The 20,371-nt window shown below is 46.6% G+C and overlaps 1 protein-coding gene across 1 annotated transcript in view; it reads right to left on the bottom strand.

The window, feature by feature from the left end:
- LOC124621966 (potassium channel subfamily T member 2) overlaps window positions 1-20,371 on the bottom strand; it is a 700,004-nt gene that overhangs the window by 447,336 nt on the left and 232,297 nt on the right. Inside the window, exon 4 of the mRNA XM_047147499.1 lies at window positions 1,000-1,074. Coding sequence (XP_047003455.1) covers window positions 1,000-1,074 — 75 coding nt within the window. The remainder of the gene's footprint in view (window positions 1-999; window positions 1,075-20,371) is intronic.

Below are 20,371 nucleotides of genomic sequence, written 5' to 3'. Positions count from 1 at the left end.
GCATGTCCCTCAGGCTATACGACAAATTACATCAAATAGCAGTACTGTCAGGCGTTGCTGCTAAAAAAAAAAAAAAGAAAAGAAAAAAAACCATTCACCATATTTTTATGACACCTCTTAATTATTAAAATGTGTTTCCTGAGACATTCTGGTAAGGGCATTTGTACAACATAATTTTCGTGTGCATTAGAAGTAACAAATTGCTGAGAGTAAAGCATAGTCAAACTAAAAGAAGCAGATCTTGAGTAGAATTTAATTAATACGCGAATGCATGAGGAAAAAAGAAAGATGAAGTGAAAGTAAAGCTGGGATAGTGTTTAAATCAGTACTGTGATACTGGATCGCTGTTTGACACTAACGGGACACATCGCCAGCCCACCTATCTCGATGCTAACTAAAAACTGATTAGCCTTTTCTTCAATGCAGCATAGACGTAAAGCAGTCGCGGTTTACTGGATAGCTTGTTCCAGGTTCTATCGTTAAAATGGGTGAGATGGAGAAAGATTAGCAGTTATGAATTGGTACTGAGATGCTTGATATTGTCGTGCAGTTACGACGTGACAGGTATTCGCAATGTGGTGAGAGATCTTCAGGACTTCAGTGTCTAAGGAACAAATGAAGAACAACGTATGAAAATTCGGTCACATTCATCATAATTGAGCACAAGGTAATTTGAAATTGATGGTAAGTTCCTATGGGATCAAACTGCTGAGGTCATCGGTCCGTAGACTTACACACTACTTAATCTAACTTACCCTAAGGACAACACACACACTCATGTCCGAGGGAGGACTCGAACCTCACGCTAGACCGCGCGGCTAACCCGCGCGGCGAACACATGATCATATATCTATGACTTACTATAGCGTCTTTCACTAAAACACACTTAAAAAGGATTTTTATCTTAACATTAGATACTCGAGCCTACATTTTCATTAATTTAGAAAACAAGCAGTATCGTGTTGGAGTGATCTAAGCTGCGCTGGCAAATTGACTTACCGTCAGCGTGAAGGGTATCGTGTTGACGAGTTCGAGGATGAAGTGGAAGGACAGCAGCTGCTGCCAGATATTTCCCTGAAACAGGGAAATGCAAATTAGGAAGCTCTCTTTGGGCTGCTGACTGTTCGTAGACAGGTTCCATACTTTCAGATTACTAGAAATGAACATTTTTTTTTTAAATTTGAATTTGGAATGAAAAAGTATCACTACAGCGAACATACTCAGATTCTTTATAGCGAGAAGAGAGCCAAGTGTTAGCTGTCTAATGGTCAACAGCCGTCATATTTTCTGTTCTTGATTTCACAAGATATTTTGCCTTAGTAATCATCCTCGCCATTGAACAAGTCAGTCAATAAGTAATCTGTAAAGAACCCTCCACGAAATCAACTGCAATCCGTCAGGTTTTCCGAAGGCTTAAAGTAGAAAACCGACTGTGCGTCTGGTATGGGCAAGCGGTAAGAATTTCAGGATTACTGTCCCGTCGACCACGTGGTCATTTACTTTCTGTTGATGTTATTTTGTCTTTGTGTGTCAACATTCGCGTCATAGTGGAGTGGACGAATGAAGAAACATCAAGTTTGGTTACAAACGAAAGCAGAAAGCAAAAAACAAAAAAAGTCACGTGCAAGAAAGACTGACACGAACGCTGTCTTGGCTGAAATGCTACTGCTTATAATACAACTCGGTGGGTCGATAGCCAACATACATAAGACATATAACACTGAGCAAATATGATAGATTCTAATAGAAAATCGGCAACTGGTTCTAAGATCTACATCAACTGGCAACAATGAAACTCACGAGCATTTCGCCCATTCGAAAATCTCTTCGCGATTTCCGGCACAGTAATCGAATGACGAGCAAAAGGCAAGATGTGCGACATCACTGTTTGGATAGATTCCAAAAGAAGGTTTTCTGACAGTTTGCAGCAGCATAAACGTTACTAAGAGTATATTGTGGCTGAGGCGACTTTGTTTGCGAATACTCGGAATTTATTTATATTGCCCGCTCTATTTCAGATCAATTTCCAAGCATCTTCTGCTGATAATGCTATCAGATCAACTACAATTTCTTGCAGCAACAGTGTTTTTTAAAGTCATCAGTACATCAACTGATTTTATGCGCAAATCCTATCATCCTCGACAATCTCTTTTAGTATATTCTAGTGTTTACCCTCAAGTGATACCTTCCAGCGATAAGTTTACCACTGGTCGACGTACCAGTTGTCGCACTAACCTGCCGCTTCTTCTGGTAAGGACCCCACTTAGATTTTTTTCCCCGCCTTTTCTTCTTAGTATAGCTTCGTGTCGTATTTAATTCGTCTGCTTAACTTTTAAGACTCATGTATCGCACCTAATTTCAAATGCTTCAAATTTCTTCTTCATCTGATTTCTGATGGTCCAGTTTTCATTTCAGTATAATGCTGTGCTACAGACGGATTGTGGAAACGATGCCCATTGAAATTTTCACCCACACAAAAATCTGCGAAATTTGTGCTCAGTATTCCTGGAAGCTACCTGCCCAAGGTCACGCCTCACCTGCAACCCCAGAAGCCCCGGGCAGCAGATAAAATATCTTTTGATAAACTGTCTTCCTGGGCTTCAAAACTCCTCCCGCCATCGTTGTCCGGCAACATAGCGTCCACACGAAATGGATACCATACGTAGGGATACACTGCCGGCCACTGTTACCCGGAAAGGTTTGTGGTAGTGTTTCCACTAGCCACCGTATGGCTGCGAAATGGAGAGAAATGAGCCGTATAGATGAAGGTGGAGCTGCCCTCCTGCATTCGCATTCCACAACGGAAAAAATGTTAGCAAGAAGAAGAGAAATTGGGCTTCGTTCAAATGGTTCAAATGGCTCTGAGCACAATGGGACTTAACATCTGAGGTCATCAGTCCCCTAGAACTTAGAACTACTTAAACCTAACTAACGTAAGGACATCACACACAACCATGCCCGAAGCAGGATTCGAACCTGCGACGTAGCGATCGCGCGGTTCCAGACTGCAGCGTCTAGAACCGCTCTGCCACTTCGGCCGGCTTGGGATTCATGAATATGTTCTTTTTTAAGTTAGCAAACTGCTTCCGAAACATCAGCTCTTGAGCTGATACTGTATAATTTTCCAGAACGCTGAAATACGGTTTTGAATACATAGTTTAAAAGTAAGGCCATTACCAATATGAACGACTGTATACAAGTTACAGCCCTTTAGTTTTTGGCTAACGGCGATCCGTACAGACGTTTGAGCTACCTCTTTAAAGTGTACGTACATTTTCAATTTTCACGTCCCGTGAGAGGGCGACTTTATTCTAGTTTCACAAACGCTGGGGAGCTGTCTCGATTTTTGTACAAGTCGTCTTTCATTACAATGGGAAGCACGTGTAAACACAACAAGATTACAGAGTTTCGACCTCTGATAGCCGCTTGCTGGTATTAATACACTAACGAGTATTCTAGAGTAATATTGAGGATAAATGTTGATGGCGTTGAGACAGCAACCAGCCACAAATTTTATTTTAAGTTCTTTTATTCAAAGGGTACCGTTACTGGTTTTCCAATCATTACGATTCATTGTCAGACGGCTTTAATGCTTTCATTACAACATGTGCTGCGTTTTTCACTGATTACTTATCGTGAAATGTCGGTTTGGAATACTTGGTTTCATAATTTTTCGTCCAGCAGACAACCTTTGTAGTTTTTTCGCCGCATTTACATCGATGCACACACAAAATTGCATAATTGAGCGCTTCAGATTTGCCACTGAATGCATTTCTCTCACATTTCTATCGTTACAGACGTAAATTTGTATTACTGAGCACTTCAGCTGAGTCACTGAACAGACTTCTAACATGCACGGCATGTTTTGATAGATACATAGGGTTTACAAACATATGAGTGTCAAAGATGCTATGATATATCGAATATTATAATGATGCTAGATGTCTGGTAAAAGATCATATATTCACTTACGCAAGTGAAACGCCTTTTACACTAGTACAGAGAGATATTGGTTTTGTGAATATTAGAGCTAATACTGCAACACTAATTATAAAGATGTTCCATGTAAAAGGTTTTTTTTTATGTGGGTAAGACAGTACATTATTCATTTACATTTGACATCATGAGAATTGTAGTAACAGATAAATTTGCTACTTCATCTGCGGATAGGTGTAGGAATACTATTTACTTTGGAGGGTGCAAATTTTTCGGGAAAGGGGTGTTAGCCAGATCAGTTTGAAACTTCCTGGCAGATTTAAAACTGTGTGCCGGACCGAGACTCGAACTCAGGACCCTTGCCTTTCGCGGGCAAGCGCTCTACCAACTTTTTTTTTGTTGATATCATTTTGTTCTAGATTGTTCGTTGAATTTTGTTCGTGGCGGACGTCCGATGACGCCTGTTCACGGTGATCGTTGATTCGCTCACTCAGTTTTTTTTGTTACAGAGGGTAGCTAAACCCTCTGACCGAACACGCTGAGCTACTGTGCCGGCAGACTCGAACTCGGGACCTTCGCCTTTCGCGGGCAAGCGCTCTACCAACTGAGCTACCCAAGCACGACTCACGCCCGTGCTCACAGCTTTACTTCTGCCAGTATCTCGTCTCCTACCAAACCTTTGGAAGGTAGGAGACGAGATACTGGCAGAAGTAAAGCTGTGAGGACGGTGCGTGAGTCGTGCTTGGGTAGCTCAGTTCGTCAGTCCGGCTTTCGCCGCCGTGCAGTGCGGACGTGTTGTTATTTCCGCCTGCGGAGCGCGCGCGCTCGCTGTTGTTTACATTTCAGCGGCCGTCACTTACGTGACGCTTACGTGCACTAGAATCATGGCCAACCGTTTTCGAAAATCAACTTTACGTTTCAACTTCTGCAACGACTACGCACGACCAAAGGCCTTGGAAGTGGAACGCTTCCTACGCGACGTTGCTAAGATCCCAGCTTCTGACATCTTGGGCATCCATTTGTCCATATTAAGCAGTACTGTGTACGTCAAAGTCGTCAATGACGCGGTATGTGAAAGAATACTTCGTGACACCAACCATGGATTACGCTTTTGCCACGCCGACGGCAATGTCGGAGCGGTCACTGTCGACCATGCCGGCTTAGGAATGCGCACCATACGAGTTTTCGAACTCCCGTTCGAGCTTCCAGCGGAAGACGTTATCGCGGCTTTCCGCCCCTATGGCACTGTACACGGCCACACTGCCGAACGCTGGGCGCAATTCCAAACGTACCCTGTTCTTAACGGTGTACGGCAGATCACCATCGACCTCCATCGCCACGTGCCATCTTACCTGCAAATTAGCGGGTGCCGCGCGGTTGTCATATACGACGGCCAACCCAAGACCTGTTCCGGGTGCGGCAAAGAAGGCCACCTCAGATCTGAGTGTCTTCAGCGACGAATCACCCAATTGCCAGCCGCTACCGTGGCACCTCCTGCTCCGACTACGGTTTTACCGATCACCTACGCATCGGCGCTCTGTTCTCCTCCCACCGGCCGCCGCCCATCGGACCATGCACCGGTGACCCTTCCAGCTGCTACGGATACCGCTGGGGCCGACGCGTCGCGCTCAAAGCCTGACGCTACTCTGGCGCCACTACCAACAGCGACGACTTCCGACACCCACCCGCCTGAACATATGGACGCCCCTTCATTTGACGTTCCCGCAACGGCCTTCCTCTCAGAGCGACGCGACTCCCTCCCGTCTTCCGACACGGAGGGACGAACCCGCAAACAACGTTCACCTAAGAGGCGCAAGAGGAGGCGCCGTACGGTCTCGGAACGAGACGGATCACCACCCCCCGATGCTCCAGAGGCCGTCCGACCCGACGAGGCCTCGGAGAACCTACACGACGATACGAATGACGGCAACATGACGCCGACTGTGGATACGTCGATGCCTACTCTACTGGCTCGCTCAGGTGCTCCTGAACCAATGGACTCCACAGATGCGACTGCCGCCGAGACGTCCTCTGCCACTACGACCGAAGTGGAACGTACGACCATCACAACGACAACGCCTTCAATGGTGTGGAGTGAGGACGTCGATGAGGAGCCGGACCACACGCTGGGGACAGAGTTACCCCAGACGGAAGCATCGTTACGCCGCTGATAATGCCGTCAGGTGGCGTACGGCACGACTCACCGTTGCCTCGTCCCTCTTCATCCTCCGCCGGTGGAGTTCCCCTCCACGGCGGGTTACAGCTCCAAACCTACCGAATAGCGACGATCAACACTAACACCATCAGCTCACCCGTGAAACTTCAACTGCTGCGAGAGATGATATGGGCGTCGGACGTCGATATCGCACTACTACAGGAAGTACACCTGGCCACACTACCAGACGTCGCGGGATATAACACTTATCCTTCTCCTGGTGACCACCTGGGACGCGGCGTAGCCATCTACGCCAGAGAAGGCATTCCAGTGGCCGATATCACATACCTTCCATCTGCCAGAGGCATGGCCGTCACCGTCATGGGGACGCGTATCATCAACATTTACGCTCCTTCAGGCTCCACCCGCAGACGCGACAGGGCCCTCTTCTATTCAGAAGAAATCGCTCCTTTGTTTCTTGGACGCTGCGACCATTACTTGCTTGGGGGTGATTTTAATTGTGTCTTGCACCCTAAAGACCAAGTGCCCCACTACAACACCTGTCAAGAACTGCGTCTTGTCGTCCGAGATCTGTTGCTCCGCGACACTTGGGAAGTTCGGCACGGCGACGCGCCTGGACATACTTACCAGACGAGTCACTCCGCGAGCCGCCTTGATAGAATTTACGTCTCTCGGGAATTCACACCTGCAGTCCAAGGTGCAGAACTTTGGCCCCTGGCCTTTTCGGACCACTGTGCCTACATCTGCAACATTCTCTTCCCCAAGCAGGTGGTCTGGCGTAGTCGTGCACCGTGGAAGCTAAACACCTCCCATCTTCATGATCCCGAATGTCTTCAACGTGTTACCGAGACATGGGCCACCTGTGAACGTCGCTTACCTAAATACTGCACGACCTTGACCTGGTGGCTAGAATGTGCCAAACCTGCCATTCGACGTACTTTGATTCAGTATGGAAAGGAAGTTGCTACGTGGCGCCGGCACACTACCGACTATTTCTACGCCGTTCTCCGCGACCTGGACGCCCAACCGCCCACCCCCGACACCCAGAGGGAACGCAGCAGGATTAAGGCGCAAATTGTAACTTTGACACGCCGTAGACTGCAGGGGGCTATGGTGCGAACCCGACGTCAAGATTCGGCGGAACAAGAACATCCGACCATGCATCATATCGCCTCCGATAGGAAACATCGACGACGACAACTCATCACCGAGATCACCACCTGTCGCGGCCAGCACGTCACTTGCCAGGCCGAAATCGTCAGTGCCTTTGTCGACCACTACCGCACAATGTACCAGGAGGAGACTACCAACAACCACGCTGAGGAGTCTGTGTTACCACACGTAACTCGCACCCTCACCAGCGACGAAGCGGACGAGCTGCTGGAACCCATTACGCGTGACGAAATCCACGATGCAATCAAAAAAGGCGCTCTGAATAAGACACCTGGTGTCGACGGATTGCCGATAGAATTTTATCGCGCTTTCTTCACACTAATGGCATCACGGTGGACAACGATGTTTAATGAACTGCTGACGATAGGGAACGCCGTACCGCCGTCCTTCGTTACGGGAATTATTATACCCATCCACAAACCGACACCAGGTGTGACGACAGCACATTACCGTCCCCTGACTCTGCTTAACGCAGACTGTAAAATTTTTACACGCCTACTGGCAACGCGATGCCGCAAGATCCTGCCTAGCATTCTATCCCCGGAACAGACAACTCCGGGCGGCTCAGTTAATATACAAACGGCCACAGGAGAATGTCGCGATTTAATTGCACTGGCAGCGGCGTGCAGACTCCGCGCCGCAGTGGTTGCCATTGATTTTGACAGCGCATTCGACAAATTGCGGCATCTTTTTCTGTTCTCAGTGATGAACCGCATGGGTTTTCCACCAGCCTTTATCGACGTGATCCGGCGCCTGTACGGCACCGCCGAATCTCTGATTCAGGTTAACGGCCGTGTGGCGGGACCAGTGGCGATCCGGCGTTCCGTACGGCAAGGCTGCCCACTTTCGACCCTACTCTATGCCATAAGCCTGGAGCCACTCATCGGGAGTCTGACGAGCCACCTTTCTGGTCTCACTTTGCGACAGCACAGTTTTCGATGTCGTGCGTATGCGGACGACCTCCTCCTCTTGATCCGCTCACGGAGTGAAACACACACGGTACTTGATTTGATATCAACGTACGGCACTGCAGCGGGCAGTAACATGAATGTGGCTAAATCCGCGGCGATGCCCATTGGACGCGGTCTCTCACACGAAGACTTAGCACCTCTCCCGTGTGTACAACAACTACGATATCTTGGTATCATTTTCACCTCCACCGTGCGCCGCTCCGCTGCCATCAATTTTCGGCGTGCACTCCAAACAATCCGCACGACGGTGCGACAAAATCTTCTCCGACGACTCGATTCTTTGCAACGTGTCCAATACCTCAATCAACATGTGGCGGCCAGAATGGTCCACATCGCACAGGTCCTCCCGCTGCCATCAACTATTGGACGCAGCCTTCAGGCTGCCCTCGGATACTTCCTTACAGCCGGTACGATCTTTAAGGTCCGCTGCGACACGCTCACCCTTCCCCCGCGAGCAGGAGGCCTCGGCCTTGTCAATGTGCGACTCCGAGCGGCGTCCTTGTACATGTCCACCATGCACAAGCAGTGGCACTGGGGCACCTCCCTTACGCGCAGCTTGCTGGAAATTCTTGTGCCCACGACCATAACACCACCAGTACCAGTCGGACACATCAAGCACCATTTGACGCACATTTCTGATTTCATCGTCGACTTCAGTTATGCTCACACACACTTACCGACCACGCGTTCTCCTCGACCTAAAGATTTTTACACCCCTCTCCTTCGTTCCATATCCAGCAACAATATCGAACTGAGACACCCGTCCACGCGGTGGCCAACGGTTTGGCGCCACATCCACCAGCCTTTTCTTCCCTCCAACGTCCGGGCAACATGGTACCAAGTCGCAAATGAAAAATTCGCCACAAACCATCGCCTTCACGCCATCGGACTACAGGACTCTCCACTTTGTTCCATTTGCAACCTCGTGGATGACGATGTCCATCAACTGACTTGTACTGCCACCAGTGACGTCTGGAAACTTGCCCGACAGTTCGTAGCCTGTTACCTCCGCGTTCCGCCGGACTCGATTGACCCATGGACTTATATCCATCCTCAGAATACTTATTTCCCCGCCTCCAAAAATCATGCGATTGTCTGGGTCAAGGGATGGACGATCACCTACATGTATAATGGTGGTGACAAATCACGCCTTGATTTCTGGCAGTACTTACAAACCGCCCACAGTGAAGTCGAACAGCGACCGCGCTACCGCGCCTTCTTCGCCAATTACCTACACGCGATCTTTAATTCACCCCCGCTCAGTTGGATGGTGCCACACACCGACAGCACTCCCGCCCCCCCTGCTGACATCTGAGACTCCCCGCGCTACTTTCCACATTGTAACCCACAGTGGAATAGGCGCATGGACACGCGCCTCCTTTCTTTAATGCACTACCCCAGACAACACTGGTCTTTCCCTCACTCCACTGTATATTGCTTCACACCTCTTAGATTACATCAGACCTATTATGCTTTTTTTCCCTACACCATGTTCATAAAAAAAAAAAAATACCTCGCCTTGTACGAGTATATTGTCTTGTGTTATTTTCGCCGGAAGGATGGCATTTCTGTTGTATTTAAGTTTGTACCAATAAAGATCTTTTTTCCATTTACCCTTTTCCTGGTGAAAAAAAATATATATAAACAAAAATAATAAAAAAAAAAAAAAAAAAAAAAAGTTGGTAGAGCGCTTGCCCGCGAAAGGCAAAGGTCCCGAGATCGAGTCTCGGTCCGGAACACAGTTTTAATCTGCCAGGAAGTTTCATATCAGCGCACACTCCGCTGCAGAGTGAAAATCTCATTCTGGCAGATCAGTTTGGTCATTAAGGCTATAGTCTGGGGTGCTGTTTTTATGTGTCTATATTTCTATTTCTTCCAATATTTTCATAGTAGCTCCCTTTTGTGCTAGATGTAAAATTTTTAAGTTGTTTTCAATGTTTCTCACCGAATGGTTTTCTTCAGCAATATGGGCTGCAAATGCAGATTTGTTGAAGTTGCCATGCCTTAAAGCATCAACGTGTTCTTTCTGTCTAACTTCAAAACTTCTGCCTGTCTGTCCAATGTACTGAGGATAACTTCTCGCTATGCACGTACAATATTTACAGTGCTCTGATGTTTACCACTAGACGAGTCTGAAGAGCGTCAGCGCAGGCAAAATACAATCGTGCAATATGGGCGAGATGCAAGTGCGACATCCCGCTCGTATAGCCGTGACCTTGGCGGCAACAAAGGTCAGCCTGGGACGGCAGTCTTGGGGGAGCTTCCGCACTGTGCCCAGAATTCGTTCCTCCTGCGAAAGAGCGGCCGCCGACCGGCGGTAGAGGCTGTAAAAGACGCCGGCCCGGCTGCACCCTGGAGAACCGTGCAGCCCTTATGTTTCCCTCGGGAGCTGGCCAGCGACTGACCTAGCGGACGGAACAACGATTCCAGTGAGCACCGACATAAACTTTCACCCGTTTTGCTGAATTCGCATTTTTTTTTCTCCACTTCTGAGAACCGGCGACAACATATGCAAGCTACAGCAGTGAGTCGTGTAAGGTAATTACTCGCGAGATGTGTAAAAAAAGTAATGAGACTGATTTTTTATCTACCAAAGTTTTTATTCTGTCTTTTCGAAGAACAGTATCGTCCCCTCTAAAGTAGTTCCCTTCGGCAGTTATAAATCGGCGGAGTCGTCGTTCCCAGTATTGGTAGCAGCAGTGTAGGGCTTCAACTGATGGAGCCTTTAAAATGTCGGTCATATTCTTTTGAATGTTCCCCAGAATCCCAAAATGAAATACTTTTTACACACATTATTCAAATTCGCAGAAAAATAAAAAAATCACAAGGACTCAGCTGAGGTCAATACGGGGCCCGTGGAACAGCAGGAATGCTTTTTGAGGCACAAAATTCCATGACGGAAGTGGCCGTGTGATATGGGGCACTGTAATGATGCAATATCCGTTTGTCTGCAATGGCACTCGCCGACATCTTTGTAAAGATCTTGGTTGACAGTTTGTGCTGCAGGAACAAATTCTTTGTGGATGATACCCCTACTGTCGAAAAGCAAATCAACATTGTTTTGATCTTTGATTTGCTCAGTATAGCATTTGTTTATCGATGAGATGTCTCAGTGTGCTACTGCTCACTTTGCCGCTTTGCCTCAGGATGATATTGTGGTCTTCAGTCCAAAGATTAGTTTGTTGCAGCTCTCCATCCTACTCTATCCCGGGCAAGCCTTTTCATCCCCGAGTAACTACTGCAACCTACATTCTTCTGAATCTGCTCAGTGTATTCATCTCTTACTCTCCTTCAACGATTTTTACCCTCCACGGTTCCCTCCAATACTAAACTGATGATCCCCCGATCCCTCAGAATGTATCCTACCAACCGATCCCTCCTCCTAGTCAAGCTGTGCCGGAAATTCCTCTTCTTCCGAATTCTACGAGTTACGTGTTCCACCTACCTAATCTTCAGCATTTTTCTGTAGCACCACATTTCAAAAGCTTCTATTCTCTTCCTGTCTAAGCTGTTTATTATCCAAGTTTCACTTTCATATACGGCTACACTCAATACAAATACTTTCAGAAAAGACTTCCAGACGCTTAAATCTATACTTGATGTTAACAAATTTCTCTTCTTCAGAAACACTTTCCTTTTCATAGCCAGTCTACATTTTATATCCTCTCTACCTCGACAGTCATCAGTTATTTTGCTCCCCAAATAGTAAAACCTAATTCCCCCAGTATCACCTGATTTAATTTTACTGTATTCCATTATCCTTGTTTTGCTTTTGTTGATGTTCATCTTATAGCTTCCTTTCAAGAAACTGTCCATTCCGTTCAAATGCTCTTCCAAGTCCTTCGCTGTCTCTGATAAAATTAGAATGTCATCGGCAAAACTCATAATTTTTATTTTTCTCCATGGATTTTAATTCTTCCTCCAATTTTTTCTTTTGTTTCCTTTACTACTTGCTCAATATATAGATTGAATAATATAGGGGATAGACTATAACCCTGTCTCACTCCATTTCCAACCACTGCTTGCCTTTCGTGTCCGCTGGTCGGAGTGGCCGTGCGGTTCTAGGCGCTACAGTCTGGAACCGAGCGACCGCTTCGGTCGCAGGTTCGAATCCTGCCTCGGGCATGGATGTGTGTGATGTCCTTAGGTTAGTTAGGTTTAATTAGTTCTAAGTTCTAGGCGACTGATGACCTCAGAAGTTAAGTCGCATAGTGCTCAGAGCCATTTGAACCTTTCGTGCCCCTCAACTCTTATAACTGCCATCTGGTTTCCGTACGAATTGTAAATAACCTTTCACTCCCTGTATTTTACCTCCGCTGCCTTCAGATTTTGAAAAAGACTATTCCAATCAACATTGTCAAAAGCTCTCTCTAAGTCTACAAATGCTACAAACGTAGGTTTGCCTTTCCTTAACCTGTCTTCTACGAGAAGTCGTAACGTGAGTACCGCCTCACGTATTCTTACATTTCTCCAGAGTCCAAGCTGATATTCCCCGAGGTCAGCTTCTACCAGTTCTTCCATTCTTCTGTATTTTGCAGCCGTGACTTATTAAACTGATAGTTCGGTAATTCTCACACCCGGCAGCACATGATTTCTTTTGAATGGGGATCACGGCTGGCTCCCAGAAGGCTATCAGTAGGTCTACTCCTGGGGTCTTGTTTCGACTTCAGTCTTTCAGTGCTTTGTGAAATTGTTCTCTCAGTATCATATCGCCCTTCTCATCTTCATCTGCGTCCTCTTCCACTTCCATAATACTGACCACCTGTACAGCTTCTTCGTATAGAACCTCTACACACTCCTTCCAGCTTTCTGCTTTCTCTTCTTTGCTTAGGATTGGTTTTCCACTTGAGATCTTGAAATACATTCGGGCGGTTCTCTTTTATCCAAAGGTCTCTTTAATTTTACTGTAGGCAGTATCTATCTTACCCCTAGTTATATATGCTTGTACATCCTTACATTTGTCCTCTAGCCATTTCTGCTTAGCCATTTTGCACTTCCTGCCGATCTCATTCTTGAGACGTTTGTATTCATTTTCGCCTGCTTCATATACTGCACTTTTATATTTTCTCCTTTCGTCGATTAAATTCAACATTCTTGTGTTACCCGAGGATTTCTATTAGCCCTCGTCTTTTTACCTACTTCATCCTCTGCTGCCTTCACCGTTTCATCTCTCAAAGCTACCCAGTCTTCTTCTACAGTATTTATTTCCCCAGTTCTTGTCTATCTTTCCCTAGTGCTCCCTCTGAAACGCTCTGCAACCTCTGGTTCTTTCAGTTTATCCAAGTCCCATCTCCATAAATTCCTACCTCTTTGCAGTTTCTTCAGTTCTAATCTACAGTTTACAGTCAATAAACCGTGGTCAAGTCCACATGTGCCCCTGGAAATGACTTACTTAAAATCTGGTGCCTAGATCTCTGTTCAACCAGGAAGTAATCAGTCTGAAACCTTCCAGTGTCTGCAGGTCTCTTCAACGTATACAGCCTTCTTTCATGATTTTTAAATTAAGTGTTTACATTCAAAAATCCAGGGTTCATAACCTGTGGTCACACGGATGAACCGTTCGTGGTCCCTGGCAATCCACTCAAGAACATCAACCAGACATGTTTTCGATTGTCATTTTGCTAAGTTGTGAGATTTTTTGGCACCATTGTCGCACAAACCTTTCATATTTGTAAAACTTCGGTCAAAATTGGATATATGGTGAAATTATTTAGCAGCTCATCCATCATCCTTTTGGGTGAATGTCCGTCTGACCTTACAAGAGCATGTACACGTTCGGCATTTTCGTTAGTTTTTTATGCTGAGCTCTTTCTGAGCGAGATTCATCTTCAACGTGTTCTTGGCCTATCAAAAATGATTTGTGCCAGGGGGTGTGCTCTTGGTAAAGAATGTTCCACGTACGTCTGCTTCAACATTTCAAAGGTCACACTCTCAGATTGTCCAAGTTCAACACAAAAATTGATGGCATAACGTTGCTCTAAGTTCCGCTGCTCCATTTTCGTAACACACAACAATAACGCAACTGATGACACTCTCAGAAATCACGTGATGGCTGTAGAGAACTGAAACTCGGACTGAGAATCTGGCAGGGACGAACGCACCAGTCTACACACATAGAACAGCACAGCATTGCCAGATCGCTCGCAGTGCGGCCAGTCTCATTACTTTTCTAACACACCTCTTACGTTAAGGAAATTGACGTAGACTTCCATATATCCCTTGAAATTAAGATGCCACTGGCCAACAATCAAAAGATTTTTTTTCTAATGAATATGGTTTATTTTTGTCATTTTTAGTTTCTGAATTCTAATATGACAAACAAAAATCCCTACTGCTCACCATTGATTTGCAATTAAAAATCAATATTAAAAAAATTATTTTTAGCGATTCTGATGCTATATATTTCAGACACTATTTCAATTTTCTGTTTATTATGTGGATTGGATAATAAGGTAATAATTGGTCCACAATAAAATTAGTAGCAAAAAAAAAAAAGACATTGCTTTGCGCAAGAAAGTCGTGTATTAGGAAAAAACGAGACAAGTGCCAGTATGGCTTGCGCTCTACGAGTTGCATACAAACTTAATTATGTCTATAAATAGTTCGTTCATAGGTTTTGATGAATGAGTTTGTGACTATCAAAATATGTCACATAAATGGCAATGTGTTTTGACTGCATTGACTTAGAAAATTAAATTTCTTAAGCTACCAAGGGACTGTATGCCTTAGTGTGTGTGTGTGTGTGTGTGTGTGTGTGTGTGTGTGTGTGTGTGTGTGTGTGTGTTTTCCAGGTCTCCTTCTGAACCACTGGATCGGTTGCAACCAAACGTGGTACACATATAACTTAATGTTCGGGAAGAACGAAGGCTAAGAATCAACTGCTGTCCAGAAATAAGCACTGTAGGGGCAAGAACCTCCTATCTCTCCAACAAATTGGAGTGGGGATGAAAAGGAATTAGTCCCTCTTAAAAAGAAAGCTAAAACACCCATGGTGGGACTCCAACTGCGATCGAGCCATCATCAATCGTCGACTCGCCTTCCAAAAATACGACAGCAACAAATCTACAGGAACCCTACAACACTTTCTCGACATTCGCAAATCAGAAAACCAAACGCAACTACATCACTGAATATCTGAAATCAGTTTAGGGCAACTTCATAAACTACAACAGCAGAAATCTATATACTACTTTCACAAACAAAATTAAAGGTTACTCACAAAAAAATTTGACCTTCAAGAAACAAAATGGAAAACTCGCCCTCACCAACCAAGAAAACTTTGAAGAATTGGCATACTACTTTTCCGATCACCATAACTGCCCCAAACCACCCAAACGATTCCCACACACATCCCCAAGATACACAAAACCCGATGCCGATCACCGACACAAGAAGAAATCCAGCACCACATCAAAAAACTCAAGAATGTAAAGTCGTCAGGAGAAGACGTAATCACAGCAGAACTACTGAAAAATCTTGGACCACGATCTCTACAGGAAATCACACAGATCATTCAGGAAATCTGGGGAAGTGAAAAACTCCCAGACGACTGGACATGTGCACTGATCCACCGACTCCATAAAAAAAGGAGACCAATCTGATGTGAATAGGAACAAAAAATTTGTAACTTTGTGGTAAGATCGTATGGGAAAAACTGCTGAGATCATAGGTCCCTAAGCTCACCCACTACTAAATCTAACTTAAACTAACTTGCGCTAAGGACAACACAAACACCCACGCCCGAGAGAGGACTCGAACCCCCGACGGTGGGATCTTCGGGGACTGTGACAAGGCGCCCTAGTCCGCACGGCTACCACGCACAGCGAGCGTAGCTCAAGACGTGCAGATAGCCAGATTACATTTATTATCCAGTTTTTGAGAATGAGAGCATTACTGACTTGCAACCAAATTTTTACATAATTACAAACCTTTACGTGACTTTTCTCGCCAACATCTCTCACCTAATGATGAAACGAAAAAGATAATTACAACTCACTACCTTTCCGCTGTTCATGCAGTAAAACTGCTGCAATAGGTATTACCTTTAAATTTATTACTTCATTACCAATAATTCTATCTGCACACTATTCACATATATACACACAAAAGTACGTCATTGTACAACGCAGAGTAGAGGAGATACGACATCATAAACACTGCGATGCGTGGAAGCTGACGCACCGTGCATTACGTGCATACTTCTTGCCTGCCACCTCCATTCCCAATATTTTTCTCAGACACTATCCACATATACTGCAAAATTATACACTGAAGAGCCAAAGAAACTGGTACACCTGCCTAATATCGTGTAGGGCCTCGTCGAGCACGCAGAAGTGCCAAAACACGACGTTGCATTGACTCGACTAATGTCTGAAGTAGTGCTGGAGGGACTGACAACATGAAACCTGTACGTCTGTCCATAAATGCCTACAAGTACGACGAAATGGAGATGTCTTGCAAGGTGTCCCAGATAGGCTCAATAGTGTTGACGTCTAAGGAGTTTGGTGTTCAGCGGAAGTGTTTAAATTCAGAAGAGTGTTCCTGGAGCCACTGTGTGGCAATTCTGGACATATGGGGTGGTGCATTGTCCCGCTGGAATTGCCCAAGTCCCTCAGAATGCACAATGGACGTGAACGGATGCAGGTGATCAGACAGGATGCTTACGTTCGTCTGACCCGCAGAGTCGTATCTAGACGTATCAGGGATGCCATATCATTCCAACTGCACACGCCCCACACTATCACAGAGCCTCCACCAACTTAAACAGTTCGCTACTGACATGCAGGGTCCTTGGATTCAGGAGGTTGTCTTCATGCCCATATACGTCCATACGCTCGATACAATTTGAAACGAAACTCGTCCGACCAGGCTACAGGTTTCCAGTCATCAGTAGTCCAATGTAGGTGTTGACGAGCCCAGACGATGCGTAAAGCTTTGTGTAGTGCAGTCATCAAGGGTACATGAATGGGCCTTCAGCTCCGAAAGCCCATACCGATGATGTTTCGTTGAATGGTTCGCACTTTGACACGTGTTGATGGCCCAGCATTGAAATCTTCAGCAGTTTGCGGAGGAGGTGAACTTCCGTCACGTTGAACGATTCTCTTCAGTGGTCGTTGGTCCCGTTCTTGCAGGATCTTTCTCCGCCTTCAACGATGTCGGAGATTTAATGTTTTACCGGATTCCTGATATTCACTGTACATTCGTGAAATTGTCGTACAGGAAAATCCCCACTTCATCGCTATCTCGGAGATGCTGTGGCCCATCGCTCGTGCACCAACTATAACACCACGTTGAAGCTCACTTCAATCTTGATAATCTGCCATTGTATCAGCATTTACATTTCTCTCTATTTGAATCAGTTTCTTCGGCGCTACTGTGTGTCATTGTACGACACATAGTGTAGGTGATATGACGTAATAAACATTGCACTGCATGAAAACGAAACTGCAGATATGGGTGAAATACGTGTGGAATATGTTAAATACACTCCTGGAAATGGAAAAAAGAACACATTGACACCGGTGTGTCAGACCCACCATACTTGCTCCGGACACTGCGAGAGGGCTGTACAAGCAATGATCACACGCACGGCACAGCGGACTCACCAGGAACCGCGGTGTCGGCCGTCGAATGGCGCTAGCTGCGCAGCATTTGTGCACCGCCGCCGTCAGTGTCAGCCAGTTTGCCGTGGCATACGGAGCTCCATCGCAGTCTTTAACACTGGTAGCATGCCGCGACAGCGTGGACGTGAACCGTATGTGCAGTTGACGGACTTTGAGCGAGGGCGTATAGTGGGCATGCGGGAGACCGGGTGACCGTACCGCCAAATTGCTCAACACGTGGGGCGTGAGGTCTCCACAGTACATCGATGTTGTCGCCAGTGGTCGGCGGAAGGTGCACGTGCCCGTCGACCTGGGACCGGACCGCAGCGATGCACGGATGCACGCCAAGACCGTAGGATCCTACGCAGTGCCGTAGGGGACAGCACCGCCACTTCCCAGCAAATTAGGGACACTGTTGCTCCTGGGGTATCGGCGAGGACCATTCGCAACCGTCTCCATGAAGCTGGGCTACGGTCCCGCACACCGTTAGGCCGTCTTCCGCTCACGCCCCAACATCGTGCAGCCCGCCTCCAGTGGTGTCGCGACAGGCGTGAATGGAGGGACGAATGGAGACATGTCGTCTTCAGCGATGAGAGTCGCTTCTGCCTTGGTGCCAATGATGGTCGTATGCGTGTTTGGCGCCGTGCAGGTGAGCGCCACAATCAGGACTGCATACGACCGAGGCACACAGGGCCAACACCCGGCATCATGGTGTGGGGAGCGATCTCCTACACTGGCCGTACACCACTGGTGATCGTCGAGGGGACACTGAATAGTGCACGGTACATCCAAACCGTCATCGAACCCATCGTTCTACCATTCCTAGACCGGCAAGGGAACTTGCTGTTCCAACAGGACAATGCACGTCCGCATGTATCCCGTGCCACCCAACGTGCTCTAGAAGGTGTAAGTCAACTACCCTGGCCAGCAAGATCTCCGGATCTGTCCCCCATTTAGCATGTTTGGGACTGGATGAAGCGTCGTCTCACGCGGTCTGCACGTCCAGCACGAACGCTGGTCCAACTGAGGCGCCAGGTGGAAATGGCATGGCAAGCCGTTCCACAGGACTACATCCAGCATCTCTACGATCGTCTCCATGGGAGAATAGCAGCCTGCATTGCTGCGAAAGGTGGATATACACTGTACTAGTGCCGACATTGTGCATGCTCTGTTGCCTGTGTCTATGTGCCTGTGGTTCTGTCAGTGTGATCATGTGATGTATCTGACCCCAGGAATGTGTCAATAAAGTTTCCCCTTCCTGGGACAATGAATTCACGGTGTTCTTATTTCAATTTCCAGGAGTGTATATGTGGTATATGTGTAAGTGGGCAAAGCACGGGTTTAAACGCCTCCTAAACCTCTGCACTGACTGAAAACAAATTTGGTTCAACTGTTAATTACTATGTCATTATTCTGTGATATATTTTACACAGCACCTGGTGATTCTCTTAGTTTTTTTTCAACTAGAAATTCTCGGACATTGAAAATATATGTAAGGATCGATCAAAAAGTTTCCTTTCGTAGACCGTACAGTCTAGGCCTAGGTAAGACCCCCATGAGCATTGAGGCAATCATCCCATGGATGCACCAGGTTGACGATAACCCGTTTGGTAAAACACTGTGTCTTGCTGAGTGAAGAAGTCTGTATCTGCTTGCTGCATGTCCTCGTCCAACAGGAATCTTTGACCCTCCAAGACCTTGTTTAAGACACTAAACGCGTGATAACTGCGTGGGGAGAGATCAGGACTATAGGGCAGGTGCTCGAGTCTCTCCCAGTTGAGTTGGCATAACTTCTGTGGTACGTCATTCACGGTATGGGCACGTCTTGTGTTGAATCGCGACCATCGCGGAACTTGGCACACCATTCCAAAACTGCACAGACATGCTGCTCCGTACACATTCTCCGTTCTCCAATGGATGTCTACCGGTATTTGTCCTTCGGTATCCAAGAAAGAGTGACAGCACGGTTGGTGTTGGACGCATTTGGGAATAACGTCGTCATATTTCACGTTCCCACATTTACTGTACACACATCGGAAAGACGCGAATGCCACACTAAACCCCATGCATACATGTCAGTGTTCACACTACGCGATCAAAAGTAACCAGACACCTGACTGAAAATGACTTACAAGTTCGTGGCGCCCGCCATCGATAATCCTGGAATTCAATATGGCGTTGGCCTCTTGATGACAGCTTCCACTCTCGCAGGAATACATTCAGTGTTCGAAGGTTTCTTGGGGAATGGCAGCCGATTCTTCACGGAGTGCTGCGCTGAGGAGAGGTATCGATGTCCGTCGGTGAGGCCAGGCACGTAGTCGGCGTTCCAACACATCCCAAAGTTGTTCTGTAGTATTCTAGCCAGGACTCTGTGCAGGCCACTCCATTATAGGAATGTTATTGTCGTGTAACCACTCCGCCACAGGCCGAGCGTTATAAAGAGGTGCTCGATCGTGTTAAAAGATGCAATCGCCATCCCTGAATTTCTCTTCAACAGTGGGAAGCAAGAAGGC

The sequence above is a fragment of the Schistocerca americana genome, chromosome 1 (assembly GCF_021461395.2).
Source record: "Schistocerca americana isolate TAMUIC-IGC-003095 chromosome 1, iqSchAmer2.1, whole genome shotgun sequence".
Classification (NCBI taxonomy): domain Eukaryota; kingdom Metazoa; phylum Arthropoda; class Insecta; order Orthoptera; family Acrididae; genus Schistocerca; species Schistocerca americana.
The sequence above is the reverse complement of the archived record's forward strand: the minus strand, read 5'-3'. Positions and strand labels throughout refer to the sequence as shown.